Raw genomic sequence first — 19,168 nt, 5'->3', positions numbered from 1 at the left:
CAGCTGCTCGGCCATGGAAACCCATTCCATGAAGCTCTCTACGCTGTTCTTGAGCTGATCTGAAGGCCACGTGAAGTTTGAAGGTCTGTAGCGATTGACTCTGCAGAAAGTTGGTGACCTTTGCGCACTATGCCCCTCGGCATCCGCTGACCGCTCTGTCATTTTACGTGGCCGACCAGTTCGTGGCTGAGTTGCTGTCGTTCCCAATCACTTCCACTTTGTTATAATCCCACTGACAGTTGACTGTGGAATATTTAGTAGTGAGGAAACTTCACGACTGGACTTGCTGCACAGGTGGCGTCCGATCACGGTACCACGCTGGAACTCACTGAGCTCCTGAGAGCGACCCATTCTTTCACTAATGTCTGTAGAAGCAGTCTGCAGGCCGAGGGGCTCGGCTTTATACACCTGTGGTCATGGAAGTGATTGGAACACCTGAATTCAATGATTTGTATGAGTGACTGAATATCTTTGGCAATATAGTGTATTTAAAACAAATTTATTTGTATTTATTACTATATTTGTCCAGTTGTAAGTAGTTTTACCAAAGGTTACAGGTTACAACACATATTTAAAATTAAAATACTGGAATACAAGTTCATTTCAGAAGGAACCCAAACATTAAAGTGCATTAGACAATATTTTGGCTATTTTCATTTCAAATGTATTTGATGAATACATTTACATACATTTATGTTTGTATGGTGCATTTATGTTTAATATTTCACCATAAATTTGAAAAGAAATTCATTTTTTAAAAATAGATTTCTGTGTTAAAAATGTGGTCATATATTCTAAAATACATTCTAATGTTTGGAATGTACTTCAGCCTGGACTGCAATGTATTTGAAACGTATTTGAAAGGAATCTTAAACACCATCTCTTTCAGAAACATCCTGAATACACATTGAAGGTTGCTGCTGGAGATATGCAGGGTGAAGGTCGCGTAGGCACTGGAACAGCGGTTATTACTGTAACAGACAGCAACGACAAAGCACCCCAGTTTGAAAATACCTCGGTAAGACAGCTAACAAAACCATCTTCAATTAGAAATCGTGTTGAAAATCAGTGAAAGTGGTTAGTAATCATGTGAGCACTGTTTGCCCTTCAGTACAGCGTGTCCATCCCAGAGAATAAAGTAGGAGCTGTTGTGGTGAAGATGCCAGTGACTGATGGAGATGAACCTCAGTCACCTGCCTGGACAGCCAAGTTCAGGATCATTAATGGTAACAGTGGTGGATGTTTCGCTGTTAACACAGGACCGAACAAACAGGAAGGCATCATCACTACAGTTAAGGTACTTCAGTTCCTGACTGGTTTGTCAGTCTAATCTGCTGTTAGTGTTTGTGTGTTTTTTAAAAAACTTCTGTTCATTTTCTTTTTTGGGTGTCGTCCATTTAGCCGCTGGACTTTGAGCAGAACAGCAAGTGTACTCTGTTGGTGGTTGCGGAGAACGACGTTCCGTTTGTCAAGCCTCTGACCACGTCCACCACCGCGGTCACTGTGAACGTTCTGGATGTGAATGAAGCTCCAGTTTTTGATCCAGAGGAGCAAATCATTTCTAAACCTGAAGACGTGGCGGTTGGCAGTGAACTGACCGTGTACACCGCCACTGATCCAGACACAGCGAGGACTCAGAAAGTGACGTAAGAGCTTCAAAATATACACACATTTTCCCCTGACCCTCTATTACATGGGTGCACAACTCTGATCCTGGAGGGCAGTTGGGTGGTTTTACCTGCTTAAACACACCTGATCATACTTCTCTATTAACTGCCAGGTTAAGTGGTTGTGGTTGAGCAGGGGAACCTCCAAACTGTCCAGCACTGGAGCTGTGCACCCCTGCTCTATTATATTATCCATCTTTCACATCCATAAAGTCCACATATTGGACCATTCTGATCTTTATTTGTAGTGATCTTTCCAAGCTGCTTCATGTGAGTTCTGCTGAGTGCCAGTCTTTTTAATAAGTGCTCCAAGTTGTCCACCACTTCTTTATCTGCAGGGTCAGTGGTAAAGTTAGCAACTTTTCCACTACCGTAATGTTCGTTATCTTCATGACGAGCTGTCCCGCCTTTCACTTTGTTCTTTGACATTCCTTATGAAGACCTTTTGAGTTCTATGAATGTCAGGTCATCCACATATCAAAGGTGAGGTTTCTTCAACCAGTCTTGAATCGTCTGCCACCTTCCTCCAGCCCTGCTTCTCTTACTATATGCTCAGCATACAGGTTGAACAAGTTTGGTGAAGGTGGCCAGCCTTGCCAGAATCTCCTTTGCTGATGTGGAACCAGTCAGTTTGTCCATTTACTGTTATGACTGGCTTGCTGATCGGTGTAAAGGTTTCTCATTAGAATATTAAAATACTCTGGAATATCTCATTTTCTGAGGACTTTCAATAATTTTACATTACATAATCATTTTTGACAGCTACACATCCTTTCAGCCCCACAGTGCTGAGTCGTCTTCTCAAACACCTGTGGATGTTTTCAGATCTGAAGCAGCTTGATTTTCTCCTCTCTCTCAGAGATGAAAGCTTTCAGTGCTGTTTATCTGATGGGGGCAGTTTTGGTGGTCTAGCAGTTTTTATTTACCGTCTTCTGACTTTCTCTTTCCTTATGCGAGTGTCTTATCTTCTATCTAATCTCCTCAGAAAAATCTCCTTTAGCTATTTTAGGTACACATGAAAAAAAAATGTGTGAGTCAGCAACATACTTAAAAATGAAGGTTCTTCCAGTGTTCTTTAGTAAAGAAAATGGTTCTATACAGAACCATGAACATTCAAAGATCCTTTAACATGTTTAAAGGGTTCTTTGCACCATGGAATGGTTCTTCAGTTTGACGGAGAACGTGCTGTGATTGTCCTATGTAGTCCCTTTTTCAATATAGTTCTATATAGCACCAAAAAGGTTCTGCTCTTGTTATGTTGCCAAGCTTGTTACAATAGAAGAACCCTTTTTGGTGCTGTATAGAACAGTTCCTAAAAAATGGTCTGTACGGAACCACCTACACCACATTTTCCGTCAACCTGAAGAACTATTTCACTCCTTAATTATGCAGAGGAGTCTTTGTGTTCATGGTTCTACATAGAACCATTTTCTTTACTAAAGAACCCTTGAAGAACCATAATTTCTAAGTGTGTAGGATGAGTTTGAGTTGATTGAGAAAACATTGAATGTGTCTCCAACATCGATTCGTACCCCTAAGAAAGCACGACTTGTGTTACTTTCTTTCGTTTTCCTCTGATCAAACTGCAGGTACCGTGTAGGTTCTGATCCTGCTGGCTGGGTGAGTGTTGATGGAGAGACTGGACTGGTCAAAGTGAGCAGCCCCATGGACAGAGAGTCTCCTTTTGTGAAAGATGATATATATAAAGCTCTGATATTAGCCATGGACGACGGTAACTCCTTCTCCTTGTGCTCTGTTTGAAGGAAACTGTGGTGTAGCTTCTCCTAACAGGCTTTTAAACGATTGCAGATCCAGTTCCAGCTACCGGTACAGGAACTCTTGTGATTGAGTTGAAGGATGTGAATGATAACGCTCCCACTATTGAAGAGAGGGAGATCAGAGTGTGCAACAAGCAGTCAGCTCCAGTGCTGCTGTCTGTGACGGATGAGGACGGGCCTGGCTTTGCTGCTCCATACAGAGTGGAACTCCTAGGAGACAGCAAGGACATCTGGACCACCGTGATGGACGAGACAAGTAAGCTATTTACTATTTTAAAATTACAGTTTAGTCTTATTTTAGAGCAAAGTAGAGTCTTTTCTTTTCATTGTTTCTCTTGTTCATTGCTGTAAGGGGGTTGGTGTTTTTTGTTGTTGTTTTTTTGTAGGAACTGGAATTAGACTTGCGCTTAAGACTGCACTGCAACAGGGAGACTACAGTATTGATCTGAGGGTCTATGACAACATGACCTTCTACCAGGACAGCACCATCCTTGCTTCTGTATGTGACTGTACAGGAGACAAAGTCCGCTGCCCTCCTCAATCTTTATCTCCTGACTTGGTCTATTATTGTATTGCAGAATGATCGAATTCCTTCCCCCAAGCATCCCTTAGGAGAAAAGAAGAGATTAACCTAAGCATAAATAAGCATAAATAAAGCTGAATTTGTCCAGTTATAGGTTTCTGAGATGTAGAGCCTACAAAAATGTCATTTTTTTTATTAAACATATGTCAAATTCTGTAAATTAGCATAAGGAAACTTACTTCTCAGCACTGTTTTATTACAGTGTATGAAAGGGTTAACTTTCCTTTGGCCTGTCTCTTCCCCAGTGACTAACATGTATTAATAAAATCAGACTCTGCTGAGGGTGCAAGGGTGTCTGCCCTTTCTACATACTTACAGGCTGTTAATAACTATTGTTCCTCTTTCATTCTGCAAACCATTTGCACTTTTGACTTACTGGATTTTGATGTTGAACTGAGCACATCCAGAGATGGAGAAAAACAACTCCATGTACGGGTACAAGCAGGTTACGACATATGTTAGAATGTGGTCGAGCCCTTCCTTGGCTGCCTGCGAGCACGTGGGAAGGGCTCTCTGTCTGTGTGGGTATAAAAGAGGGGACTTCCCCTTCTTCTGTGTGCTTTTGTGCTGAATAAACTCTGTCTCTATACGAGAGTGTTTGTTCATCATTGCACCGGGCATGCTCTATACTTGGGTCTTAGCGGGATCTGCCGAGCTGGTTTATCGCTTCATTCTCTGGTTTCTGAGGGAAACTCACCACTCGCTATATATGGTCGGAGCCTGACGCTATGGACAGGCTCCAGGCTTTGTTGACTAGATATCTGTGCACTCGCAAACAACGTCGGCAGGATTTGTCTCAAGTAACCTCATGTAAGCAGGAGAAGGGTGAGCCAATTGTTAAGTTTTGGGAAAGGTTTAAGAATGTTTGGATTTTCCAGGGAGGTATGGATGTGAATGAGAAGGACCCGAATGTTTTGCTCATTAATACGTTCATGAGTAACTGTCGCGCTGATTGTCAGTAGATGCTGAAAATGTAGCTAACTGATCGGAGTAACTTTAGAATACAGGATGTAGGGAAGAAGCTTCGTATGATGGAATCGGATGGGTTGTTTGATATGGCTCCTAACACAGTTCTGTTGCAATATCAGGGGAATCCAGGTTCAGGCCACGTTAGATCTAACCGCAGGCCGGACAGGCCAGCCCCTGATAGAAAACCGGGGAAATGTAATTACTGTGGCAGGGAGGGTCATTGGCAGCCAGAGTGTAGAAAACGTGCGAGAGACTTGAAGGCAAAGGGCCCTCCTCCTCCTCCTGGCCCTTTTCCTCCACCTCCCCCGGTATAGGGCTGCCCACAGAGTCTGGTCCCGAGTGAAGCTTATCTTAGCACTACTTTTTCCTCTTTCCAGAACCACGATCTTCCCGTTATTTCGCTTAACGTGTCGGGCGTGGACTTTGGTTTTCTCATAGATACTGGTGCCACTCTTTCTTCGCTCGGACCTAAGTATGAGGGCCCTTTGTCATCTAGAACCACTAGCTCTGTGGGTATAACTGGTCAGCCCTTTGTATCCCATTACACTCCCCCGCTATCAGTTCTTTGCGACGACCTCCGTTTTTCCCATGCGTTTGTTTTTATGCCGGACTGCCCGTTTAATCTCATGGGCCGTGACCTCATGAGCCGCCTTGGCATTACTCTGACTTTCAGTGGCTCTCGCATGACTGTTTCCACTGGCTCTCCCTCTAGAGATTTGCAGATTGCTAACAAATCATATAAGTCTTTTTCACCTGCTTTTCTCTCTCTACCTCTGACAGCTCAACCATCCCGGAACCTCTCAGCTCCATTCCTCGCACGGTCTGGGCCACCCATAAGGATGACGTGGGGTGTGTAGATTGTAAACCCTATGAGGCCACTCTTAAACATTCTACACCGGTGAAACAATACCCGCTGCCTGAAACACAAACTGCGTGGTAACGACTCCATTCCACGCCTAGAGACATTGCTAGTCCCGTGTCAAAGCGCCTACAATACCCCAATTAATCCAGTTCCTAAGCCGGACGGGTCTTGGCATTTCACACAGGATTTGCGACGCTTAAATGATGCAGTGGTGCCGATAGCCCCTATTGTTTCTGACGTGACATCAATTCTGTCATCGGTTCCTTGCCATCATGCATTTTTCACCGTGATTGACGTCAGTTCCGCTTTTTTCAGTATTCCGGTCGAGCCTGAGACACAGCCCATTTTTGCGTTCACGCAAAAACGCCGCAGGGTTTTTGCGACTCGCCTGCCGCTTTCGCTGCGTCGCTTAGGGACCTCCTTTCAGACCTCTCCCTCCCCGGGGGCGCTGTGCTCCTGCAGTACGCGGATGACCTCCTGATTTCGGCCCCAGACGAATGCACCTGTGTTGATGCCTCCAAACTGGTTCCACACAGCATTTATCGGCCCAGCGCCGTGCAGGTTATGAGAACATTCTTCTCGCCACTGAAAATCTTTCTATCCGTCCTCACTCTGCCCTTGATTCTGTGTCCTCTGCTCTCATGCGCCTGCTTTCCTTGTCTGACTCACACACTTCTTCCTCTTTTGACTTGCATGACTGCACTTCTCGCCTGGCCACAGAAACTTCTATTCGCTCGGATGTCCTGTCCACCCCCCTCTCTAGTGGTCCTTCTTTCTATGTGGATGGCTCTTGCTCTAAGCCTTCTGACGGCACTTTCCTTTGTGGTTACGCTGTCTGCTCCCCTCCCACTACTGTTGTGGAGTCCTTCTCTCTGCCTTTCTCCTCTGCTCAGGCGGCCGAATTGTACGCTATCATGCGCGTCTGTATTCTCTCTCGGGATCAGGACGTTGCTATTTACACTGATAGTCGTTACGCTTTCGGTGTCATGCACGATTTTGGTATATGGTCTCAATGTGGTTTTGTCACGTCTGATAATAAGCCCTGTCCAAGGAGACCCTTCCTAACAGTGTATATTTTTGATATGAAAAGAATACTCTGTAGTTCATTTCATTATTCATTTACAAGTTTCTTCTGACTTTAGTACCTCTACATAGGTTACGCTGCTTATGCCCTAATTATGTCCTAATTTCTTAATGCAATATTCTCCCAAATTGTGAGGCAAGAGCACAAAAATTCCCACTCAGGCTTATGAAATGTAATGAATAAGCAACTTGCTTTTGTAACCTCCTAATCTGGGTTGTCTTCTTTTGTTTCATCTGTCTCACGCATGTTTCACCAGCTTTAAAATGCAGCTCTTATTCTTTAATTACTTCTTTGTTTTTTCTTGTTACTTTTAAGCACAGATTGTGCGATTTCATCTATCTTTTGTTGTCACAATTGGCCCCTCCTAGTCATCCATGTGCTTGTGTTTACCTTTTGGTCTTGTCCATGTGCTTCCTTGTTTTGTTTCTAGACTCCGCCCTTGATTGTAACTACCTGTGTCTTGTTAACCCTCATTATTCCTTGTATTTACGCCTTCGTTTTCCCCTGTTAGTTTGCTGGTCTTTGTAGTGTATGGTGTTGTATGGTATCATTTGGTGTTTGTTTTGCTGGCCTCTGTTATTTTTCCTAGTCCCTGTTTTTGAGTTTAGCCTGTTTTTCCTTTTTGTCATGTCTGTTTCCCAATCTCTCCGTGTTGGCTTACTGAACCTGGACCGTTTTGACTCTGAATCTGGATTTGCCCTTAATAAATCTCGCTTCTCTTCGCATATGCGTCTGTCTCATCATCGCTCCCCGGTGTTACATATGTATTAAAATAAAAATTATTTAACTAACACGGCTATAAAAATAAGTACACCTGAATGTGTCTTGTTGGCATATTTGAATGTACGGATGTTATGGATATTGATGGAAAAGAGTGAAATAATTCCACTAAATCACTTGTATATTAAATACGCATGTAAGCATAGACTGCTCATTTATCACCAAGCTTAAGGTATGTTTTATAAATTTTGATGTCAATAAAAAGAAAATGAAAAATAACAGCATAAATCAAAATAAGAAGCTAGGGTCACACTTTATTTGGATGATCCCCTAAAGATGCTCTACAGATGAACAAACTTTCCATTGATGTTCAGTTGATTTTCAACAGTGTTACAGTTATGGTCAGGGTTAGGGTTGGAGGTAGGTGTAGGTTTTGCTTTGAGCTTAAGGTTCGGGTTAGGTTTAGGGTTAGGGATCGTTTTAATAAACTCTTTCACACTGAACTTGAAGTTCAGATGAATTTAAAGAATATTTAGTTGAATGTCACTTAAGGATATACTAAACATTTACAAAGAATCTACAGTGGACCCTCCAAATAAAGTGTTACTGAAGTTAGATGTTCATTTTTTTTTCCAAATTAAGAAAATAAGGTGGAGCTCTTCAACAGCTGCTTAAGCATGAAGAGTGTTCTTGTTACTGAATCTGTGATTCTTACCTTTAAAGTGTGAAACTAAACAGGGGAAATCAAAAGACAGCAGGTTTAGTGCATTTCACACAGAATAGAAGGAGAAGTTTAGTGTTAATCCTGCTGAACCAGGCAGTGAGATGAACTGATCTCATCAGGGGAAGAGCGACAGCCTGGTTGAGCTGGCCAGTTTTCTATTATTATTTTAGTAAATTATATTGATAGAAATATTGAATGGCTTGATTTCCATTCCAGCAGGCCAGCAAAAAGGGGTTAAAAAACATGTGGAAAATAACTTAATTGGCCATTTCAAGAATGGTAGCTTGTAGAAGCTGAGATTTTTCTTAATAGATGCTTAAAAAGGTAGAATAATACATTCTGACATAAGTTTAGTTCTTTAAAGGACAAAACTACACTCAGGGTTTATCTCAGGAGGCCTCGAGTGTAAGACAGATTAGGGTCTGAGAAAAGTCAGCATGATCTCTGAAGTCTGCACTGATAACTATAAAGTTATAAAGTCTTTTCCGGTTAGACCCAACTATGAACTTGTGTGCAGTTAATATCCTGACGATGAGACAAGCAGGAAATTACAACCCCAATTCCAAAAAAATTGTCACTTAATAAAATGTAAATAAAAACAGAATGCCACGATTTGTAAATCTCATAGACCCATATTTTATTCACAATTGAACAAAGAACACATATCAGATGTTTAACTGGGACATTTTACCATTTCATTTATTGTTAATTCATTTAGAACTTCATGGCAGCAACGCATCTCAAAAAAGTTGGGACAGGGCCGTGTCCACCATTGTGTAGCAACCCCTCTCCTTTTAACAACAGTCTGTAAACATCTGGGAAGTGATGAGACCAATTTCTGGAGTTTGGGGAAAGGAATGTTGTTCCATTCTTGTCGATAACAAGCTAGATTGTTCCTCTCCTCTTGAGTCCACAGGACACGGCCTCCACGAGATCAAAACGACAAATGCTTCTTAAATTTAAAAATGAACAGAAATTTTTTAACTGTGATGAAACCAGAACAATGTGTAAATGTCAGCGTTGCAATGTTCATTTTGTGACATATATATACACTGCTCAAAAAAATAAAGGGAACACTCAAATAACACATCCTAGATCTGAATGAATGAAATATTCTCATTGAATACTTTGTTCTGTACAAAGTTGAATGTGCTGACAACAAAATCACAAAAATCATCAATGGAAATCAAATTTATTAACCAGTGCAGGCCTGGATTTGGAGTCACACACAAAATTAAAGTGGAAAAACACACAACAGGCTGATCCAACTTTGATGTGATGTCCTTAAAACAAGTCAAAATGAGGCTCAGTATTGTGTGTGGCCTCCACGTGCCTGTATGACCTCCCTACAACGCCTGGGCAGCTCCTGATGAGGTGGCGGTTGGTCCCCTGAGGGATCTCCTCCCAGACCTGGACTAAAGCATCCGCCAACTCCTGGACAGTCTGGTGCAACGTGTCGTTGGTGGATGGAGCGAGACATGATGTCCCAGATGTGCTCAATCAGATTCAGGTCTGGGGAACGGGCGGGCCAGTCCATAGCTTCAATGCCTTCATCTTGCAGGAACTGCTGACACACTCAAGCCACATGAGGTCTAGAATTGTCCTGCATTAGAAGGAACCCAGGGCCAACCACACCAGTGTTGGGTACATGATGTACTTTTGAACACAAGAACTTAAAAAGCTGTGAGTGCCCAGAGTTAATTATGTTTGCAGACAGCCTGTCACAGTTCCTCCTATGGTGCACATGTCTGGCTGCAAGCAGACACGAGCACGAGATATGAATAAAACTAAGACTGTGGCTGTTTCCTGTTTCCATGACACATATGCTAATGTAACTTACTGTGAATAAAAGAACGGCATGGGCAGAGCAAACTTGGAGCGCATTTTGGTGTGGCACTGAGTGGCTCTCCCTGCAGGTAAAACTGAACTCACGACTCGTCTTTCTTCTGCACTCAACTTGGGTCTTGAAAGGGTTAACTTTCCCTAGCAGGATGGACTGAGAGTAATCCTCAGATTCCGCCATACCCTAGGAATGGGACTTTTGACGCAGGGTACTTGAGTTCTGCTCATAGAATGATTTATGAAGGTATTGGGGATCCGCAATGGGACCTCCCCTACATGAAAGAGGGTTATACGTCGTGGTGTGACATGAAACAGGTGTGGGATGATTTTAAAAAGATTTTTACTCCAAAAAGCGTGCTGAAAACAATTCCGAAGCCTATTAAGGCCAAAAGGCAAGGCCCTAAATTGTCCCTGCCCTCAAACCAAGCATCATGTTGTAGTATGTGAAACAATACCCGCTGCCTGAACACAAACTGCGTGGTAACGACTCCATTCTCACTACATTGCTGTCTCTAGGCGCTGTAGTCCCATGTCAAAGCTCCTACAATACCCCAATTAATCCGGTTCCTAAGCCGGACGGGTCTTGGCGTTTCACACAGGATTTGCGGGGATTAAATGATGCAGTGGTGCCGATAGCCCCTATTGTTTCTGACGTGACATCAATTCTGTCATCGGTTCCTTGCCATCATGCATTTTTCACCGTGATTGACGTCAGTTCCGCTTTTTTCGGTATTCCGGTCGAGCCTGACACACAGCCCATTTTTGCGTTCACGCACCGTCAGCGCCAATATATGTGGACTCGTTTGCCGCGGTTTTTGCTTTCGCTGCGTCGCTTAGGGACCTCCTTTCAGACCTGTCCCTCCCCGGGGGCACTGTGCTCCTGCAGTACGCGGATGACCTCCTGATTTCGGCCCCAGACGAATGCACCTGTGTTGATGCCTCCAAACTGGTTCTCACACGGCTGGCCGCCTTAGGCTTCAAGGTTTCACTGAAAAAGTTGCAGTTCTGCCTCCCGTGTGTTCAATACCTAGGCCATGAATTCTCTCAAGGTCAACGCCTGCTCTCTGCCAACCGGGTCTCTTGCATCACACACCTTCCTAAACCCGCCACCAAACAGGCCATGATGTCCTTCCTGGGTCTCATCAATTACTGCAGACAGTGGATTCCCGACTGCTCCACCCACGATAAGACCCTGAGGGCCTCCTTCTCCCATGAACAGCCCATGTCTTCCTCCCTGACTTGGACTGATGCCATGAACACTGCCTATGTGGCTCTGCTTACTGCCCTTCGTTCAGCACCTGCCTTGGGTCTTCCTAACTACAGCCTGCCATTCCATCTCTGGGTTTCAGAGTCTGGGGGTGCCGTGGCTGCTGTGCTTGCCCAGTCCCACGGGGGGGGGGATGCACCCTTGCGCATACTACTCGAAAACGTTTGACGTTGCGGCTAGAGGCCTCCCATCTTGTCTCAGAGCGGTCGCAGCTTGTGCCCTCATGATACAAGGTGCGGAGAAAATCGTTTTAGGTCATGCCCTCACCTTGCATACTTCACATCAGGTGTGTCAGCTTCTTAACCATTGTTCCACACAGCATTTATCGGCCCAGCGCCGTGCAGGTTATGAGAACATTCTTCTCGCCACAGAAAAAGACAATTCTATCCGTCCTCACTCTGCCCTTGATTCTGTGTCCTCTGCTCTCATGCGCCTGCTTTCCTTGTCTGACTCACTAACTTCTTCCTCTTTTGACTCGCATGACTGCACTTCTCGCCTGGCCGCAGAAACTTCTATTCGCCCGGACGTCCTGTCCACCCCCCTCTCTAGTGGTCCTTCTTTCTATGTGGATGGCTCTTGCTCTAAGCCTTCTGACGGCACTTTCCTTTGTGGTTACGCTGTCTGCTCCCCTCCCACTACTGTTGTGGAGTCCTTCTCTCTGCCTTTCTCCTCTGCTCAGGCGGCCGAATTGTACGCTATCACGCGCGCCTGTATTCTCTCTCGGGATCAGGACATTACTATTTACACTGATAGTCCTTACGCTTTCGGTGGCGTGCACGGTTTTGGGGGTATATGGTCTCAACGTGGTTTTGTCACGTCTGATAATAAGCCCATATCTCATGCCTCGCTTATCGTGGACCTCATTCGCGCTAGTTTCCTGCCTTCTCGTCTGGCTGTGGTCAAGATCCGTGCTCATCAGCGTGGCTCCGATCCTGACTCGATCGGGGATAACGCTGCTGACTCTGCCGCCAGACATGGCGCGCTCCATGGGCCCCCTTGCCCGTTTCTTGACTCCTCCTCTTTCTCCTGTGCCGCTCTTACTGTTGATTGCCTCCCTGGCCTGGATCTGGTTGACATCCAATCTTCTGCCTCGCCTTTGGATACGCAGCATTGGCTCTCGTGCGGTTTTGACTCTGCTGTTGTGCCGTTCCGTGATGGTAAGGGCCGTCTGTGTCTCCCCGCCCATTGTGTTCCTTTTCTTGTTCCCGATTTTCATGGCATTTCTCATCGGGAGCGAAGAGGGGTGAAGCATGACATGTCAGAATTGTTTTGCATTCATAATTTGAATTCGGCTATAGACCGAATTCTAGAACGATGCCTCGTTTGTGCACAGAACAATCACCCCCAATCCTCCGGAATGGTAGAAAGGGTGAATCGCACTATAAAGGGGCGGCTAAGAAAAGCTATGCAGACTCAAAACACAACCAACTGGGTGAAAGTCCTAGCTGTGGTCTTAGCTGAACTGCGCATGACGCGAACAGACACTTTAGGTGGACTATCGCCATACGAGATTGTCATGGGACGACCATTTCCTGTCCCATGGCGACAAGTAACGGCTCTGGGGGGACTGGCGGACCTTGAAGTACGTCGCAGTGAGTACACAGCGGGCCTGTTGTCAGTCTTGAATGAGTACTGGGAGAGGGTCAATCTAAACATCACTGACCCTCCCAAGACCCCCACGCATCCCTATAAGCCCGGGGACCAAATCATGGTGAAAAAGTTTGAACGAAAGGGTTTTTCTGACCCTCCTTTTTCAGAGCCCACAACTGTACTCGCTGTTACGCGTACTGGTGTCTTAACTGACCTTTTCCCACAGTGGATCCACGCCTCCCGTTGTGTTAATGCTCCTGAATTATAACCCACTCTGCCTATTATTAATCTCTCTTTTGTTTTGCAGAAGCATGATGCTGCTGATAATGCTCTTTCTCTGCTCGGAAGGTATCTCGCCATGAAAGCTCCTATTGTATGTGTATGTGTGCTGTTGCTACTGTTGTGTATGGGACCGTGTCTTTTCAGGTGCCTCATGGATCGAGTGTACGCTCTGGCCTCCTCGCTCATCCCCCACCGGTCCGACTACGTCTTTATGGCACAGACCGTGCGACAGCCCATCTACGCGTCATTGGAACCATCTTATGATGATGCTGTTTCTGTCTCTGTGTAGGAGCCTTTTTCTCTGTTCTCTCTGATGTGCGTATTGCTTATAACCCGTCTTCAACGAGTTATAAAAGAGGGGAATGAAAGGGTTAACTTTCCTTTGGCCTGTCTCTTCCCCAGTGACTAACATGTATTAATAAAATCAGACTCTGCTGAGGGTGCAAGGGTGTCTGCCCTTTGTGCATACTTACAGGCTGTTAATAACTATTGTTCCTCTTTCATTCTGCAGCCCATTTGCACTTTTGACTTACTGGATTTTGATGTTGAACTGAGCACATCCAGAGATATATCCAGATCCGACATATGTTAGAATGTGGTCGAGCCCTTCCTTGGCTGCCTGCGAGCACGTGGGAAGGGCTCTCTGTCTGTGTGGGTATAAAAGAGGGGACTTCCCCTTCTTCTGTGTGCTTTTGTGCTGAATAAACTCTGTCTCTATACGAGAGTGTTTGTTCATCATTGCACCGGGCATGCTCTATACTTGGGTCTTAGCGGGATCTGCCGAGCTGGTTTATCGCTTCATTCTCTGGTTTCTGAGGGAGAACACTGTCCAAGGAGACCCTTCCTAACAGGTCTGAACCAGACACCAGCATATGGTCTCACAAGAGGTCTGAAGATCTCATCTCGGTACCTAATAGCAGTCAGGCTACCTCTGGCGAGCACATGGAGGGCTGTGCGGCCCTCCAAAGAAATGCCACCCCACACCATTACTGACCCACTGCCAAACCGGTCATGCTGAAGGACGTTGCAGGCAGCAGATCGCTCTCCACGGCGTCTCCAGACTCTGTCACGTCTGTCACATGTGCTCAGTGTGAACCTGCTTTCATCTGTGAAGATCACAGGGCGCCAGTGGCGAATTTGCCAATCCTGGTGTTCTCTGGCAAATGCCAAGCGTCCTGCACGGTGTTAGGCTGTGAGCACAACCCCCATCTGTGGACGTCGGGCCCTCATACCATCCTCATGGAGTCGGTTTCTAACCGTTTGTGCAGACACATGCACATTTGTGGCCTGCAGGAGGTCATTTTGCAGGGCTCTGGCAGCGCTCCTCCTGTTCCTCCTTGTACAAAGGCGGAGGTAGCGGTCCTGTTGCTGGGTTGTTGCCCTCCTATGGCCTCCTCCGCGTCTCCTGGTGTACTGGCCTGTCTCCTGGTAGCGCCTCCAGCCTCTGGACGCTACGCTGACAGACACAGCAAACCTTCTCGCCACAGCTCGCATTGATGTGCCCTCCTGGATGAGCTGCACTACCTGAGCCACTTGTGTGGGTTGTAGAGTCCGTCTCCTGCTACCACGAGTGTGAAAGCACCACCAACATTCAAAAGTGACCAAAACATCAGCCAGAAAGCAGAAAGGTACTGAGAAGTGGTCTGTGGTCCCACCTGCAGAACCACTCCTTTATTGAGTGTGTCTTGCTAATTGCCAATCATTTCCACCTGTTGTCTGTTCCATTTGCACAACAGCTGTGAAATTGATTGTCAGTGTTGCTTCCTAAGTGGACAGTTTGATTTCACAGAAGTTTGATTTACTTGGAGTTATATTGTGCTGTTTAAGTGTTCCCTTTATTTTTTTGAGCAGTGTAGTTCTTTTTATCCACAATAATTCAAATTCGCCACCAGAGGTCGCTATTAGAACGCAAACAGCATTTTTCTGTGGCTTTGAGTGAGGAAATCCCCACCAGCAGTAATGCCCTGTGGTGGAATCATAAAATCCAAAACGAGAAAAAAAATGGTTTTAAGCTGGTTGAAGCTGAGACTCACTGTTATTCAATATTTGATTTTTAATTTAATCAGCATAATAATATTATGAAGAGGCTAAAAATATAATTTAGAACATTTAGAACAGCAGGGGGTGCCTCAGTTCTTTTTGGAGGGACTTATTTATTTCAATGGGCCAACTATAAAATCTCCAGTCCTTTCTGGGAGATGTGATATTACAACCCCAGACAAAACAGCCTTCTTACATAGCAAGGTCCTTTGTTTGCAGATGTCTGGATGTGTACTGTAATGTTCACATTACCTGATGGACTACCACTAAAATAAACACTAGAACTGAAATCAGCTGTGGTGTAAGGCTGGCCTACCAAGTGGCCTTATTATACTTGTCTATTTGAAATGATTCCTTAAACTTGTTGTCTTATTGCAAATTTTGCACTTTTTCTAATCTTCTCTTTATTTAAAGACACACACACACACACACACACACACACACAGGCACACACCTTCTAAGTCGCTTATCCTTCTGGGTCACAGGGGAAGCTGGAGCCTATCTCAGCAGCCAAGGGGCAGAAGGCAGGAAACACCCTGGATGGGTCACCAGTCCATCACAGGGCAGACAGATAGACATATACATTCACACACACCTAGGGACAATTTAACGTACACAACTGGCCTGACTGTGGGAGGAGGAAACTCACACAGACACGAGAGAATATGCAAACTCTACACAGAAAGGACCCTGAAGAAAATCGCCCAACCAGCAATCAAACCCAGGCCCTTCTTGCTGTGAGGTGACAGTACTACCCTGTGCCACCAATCCATATAGAAATGTGAGAATAGTAAAAATAACCTGTTCTTTCTGTGGTGTCATAAAAACCAACACATTTATGTGTATCCACCGATTCAGCCTAAAGCAGCTGTGAATGAGGCACAGTACTGTCATAGCCTGCCTGTTGTCCCCCTGAGTGTGCCTGTTTCTTCCCCTCTGTTTTGGCCATGTGCTTTTGTTTTTGTCTTGCTTTCTTTGTTCTGCCCATCTTCCCCACCTTGCTTTTTTTATTGCCTTTGAAACACAGACATCTTTGTTGGGTTACATCATCACCGATATCTGCCTATGTCAGCCTGCTGCTCAGCCCTACTCAGTGTTAGTCTCTAATCAAGCGTATGATCTTTGACACAGAGAGGAACCCTCAGGGCCTTCCAGACCTTCAGAGACAGCCTAATGATTTCAGGAGTCTAAAAACTACAGCAGTACTCTGGTTTCATTATTAAGTTTAAGATGGAAACAAGAAGTAAATTCCTGAAACATTGTTCCCCATTAATGACACACAAACATTCACACAGGCAACTACCCAAGCTCACCTTAGCCGCCTTATCTAACGATCTTGATCAGCTAACTGCCTTGAGATTTGATCAAATATGACGCTTTTATTATACAGAAGACTCAACAAATAAATATGATTTTTTCAGTATTTGTTGTGTCCACTCTGTTGCTTCATTCCAGCTTCCACGCTTTTCAGGAGACTCACTTTCAGCTCCTCAAAGAACCTGCAGACACACCTCCAAAGCTCAGTCTGAGAAGCTGGTTGATGATTTTCTGAACTAATCAAACCCATTCAGTGGTGCTGAGGTCTGGACTCTGGGGCGGTCAGTCCATCGTTTAGCTTCTTTGTTTGATGTGTCCGTCTCCTTTTCTCAGTGAGGTTCTTCTTGATCAGCTACACGTCCTTTCAGACCCACAGCACTGAGTGGTCTTCTCACAGTGGAAGGATGGACAGAATCTGAAGCAGCTAGATGTTCTCCTCTCTCTCAGAGATGGAAGCTTTCAGTGCTGTTTTTTCTGATGGGGGCAGTTTTGGGCTCTAACAGGTCTTCCAGGTGATTGTTAGGAGTCACATTTTGTCAAAGATGGGGGCGTCTGTGGATTTGATTGTAAGAAATATAGCAAGGAATATTAACTGTGCTGTGTATCTGCTATATTATAGGTTTTGTAAAGGGTTATTCGCTGCTTGATTCAATGTTCTACAACAACTTTATGATTCAGACACAGTGTAGGTCATACAGCATTCAGGGTGCTGAAATCTGTGTTTGTTTCTAGTAACCATCTACAGGGTGAATCAAAAGTCACAGGACACTGTTTTATTTTATTTAATTTTATTTTATTTTATTTTCTATGCTGTCACAAGCCTCCACGATGCGGTGCTGAAGGTAGTGTTTGTTGCAGATTTTCTCAGCATACACAATTTATTTAGGATGACCCCAGAGATAAAAGTCGATAATTAAATAAAAAATTTAATAAAATAAAAAGGGTGTCCTGTGACTTTTTGACACCTGTATAACTGTACTGATGCATCTACTTCAGATGGTCAGGCATCTAACATCTAACATGATTTTTTTACTGTTATGGATCCGTCATTCATTTTAAAACATAGTTTTCAGTCTTTTTTTAGTTTCCATAATTTTTTCTGACCAGTAGCCGAAAATGTCAATTTTTTTAAATGAAATTTGCCTGCAGTGATAAAATACCTGATAAAATGTGCAAATACAATCCCAGTTCCAAAAAAGTCGGGACGTGCAATATGTAAATAAAAATAAAATGCAATGATGTGCAAATCATTTAAACCCTATATTTGATTGACAATAGTACAAATACAACAAATAAAATGTTGAAACTAGAAATATTATTGTATTTTGAAAAATATATGCCCACTTTGTATTTGATGCCAGGTCAGTAACATGACTGGGTATAAAGAGCATCTCAGGGAGGCGGAGTCTTTCAGAAGTAAAGGGTAGGAGGGGTTCACCACTCTGTGAAAGACTGCACCATCAAATAGAGCAACAATTCAAGAAGAACGTTTGCTTTTCATCGTCTACGGTACATAATATCATTAAAAGATTCAGAGAATCGGCACTGCATTAAAAACAGACATGATCCTGTAGAGGAAATCATTGCATGGAAAACCGCTCTCTGTGAAAACAGTTATTTTCTGTATCCTCAAATATAAGTTAAAACTTTGAAACGCATGAAGAAATCAAATATAAATAGGATCCAGAAACGCTGCCACCTTCTCTGGGCCTGGGCTCATTTAAAATGGACAGCACAGTTGAAAAGCCAGTGTTCATGATGGTGTAGGGGTGCACCATTAATGCTAAACGATAAAGATTACATCTTTTTTTATGGAATGGCTTCCTTATTTCAGCAAGACAATGCCAAACCACATTCATATGCATGTATTACAGCAGCATTGCTCCATATTAAAAGAGTATGGGCGCTAAACTGACCTGCCTGCAGTCCAGACCTGTCACCACTATTAACATTTGGCGCATTATGAAATGAAAAATACAACAAAGACTTTCAAAATTAGAGCAGTTGAGATGATGAAACATGGCCCTCTCCCAAATTTTTTGGAACTTTTTGTTGGCATCAAATTCAAAATGGGCATCTATATTTTTTAAAAAACCAAAACATTTCTCAGTTTCAACATTTGATACATTGTGTTTGTACTATTTCCAATTAAATATAGGGTTTACATTATTTGCACATCATTGAATTTTGTTTTTATTTACATTTTGCACAGCGACCCAACATTTTTGGAAATAGGGTTGTAATATTATCAAAGTATTTGCAAGATGTTTGCAATTTACTGTATACACTTTCTGCAGTTGTGCTGTGAAAGGGTTAACTTTCCTTTGGCCTGTCTCTTCCCCAGTGACTAACATGTATTAATAAAATCAGACTCTGCTGAGGGTGCAAGGGTGTCTGCCCTTTGTGCATCCTTACAGGCTGTTAATAACTATTGTTCCTCTTT

The 19,168-nt window shown here is 44.0% G+C and overlaps 1 protein-coding gene across 1 annotated transcript in view; it reads left to right on the top strand.

Moving 5' to 3' along the window:
* LOC108443510 (cadherin-1-like) overlaps positions 1-4,620 on the top strand; it is a 28,224-nt gene extending 23,604 nt beyond the window's left edge. Inside the window, exons 18-23 of the mRNA XM_037534311.1 lie at positions 890-1,018; positions 1,112-1,297; positions 1,402-1,646; positions 3,257-3,399; positions 3,477-3,701; positions 3,832-4,620. Of these exons, the coding sequence (XP_037390208.1) occupies positions 890-1,018; positions 1,112-1,297; positions 1,402-1,646; positions 3,257-3,399; positions 3,477-3,701; positions 3,832-4,028 (1,125 nt within the window). The 3' untranslated portion in view covers positions 4,029-4,620. The remainder of the gene's footprint in view (positions 1-889; positions 1,019-1,111; positions 1,298-1,401; positions 1,647-3,256; positions 3,400-3,476; positions 3,702-3,831) is intronic.
* The last annotated feature ends 14,548 nt before the right edge of the window (positions 4,621-19,168 follow it).

The sequence above is a fragment of the Pygocentrus nattereri genome, chromosome 25 (assembly GCF_015220715.1).
Source record: "Pygocentrus nattereri isolate fPygNat1 chromosome 25, fPygNat1.pri, whole genome shotgun sequence".
Classification (NCBI taxonomy): domain Eukaryota; kingdom Metazoa; phylum Chordata; class Actinopteri; order Characiformes; family Serrasalmidae; genus Pygocentrus; species Pygocentrus nattereri.
The sequence above is the reverse complement of the archived record's forward strand: the minus strand, read 5'-3'. Positions and strand labels throughout refer to the sequence as shown.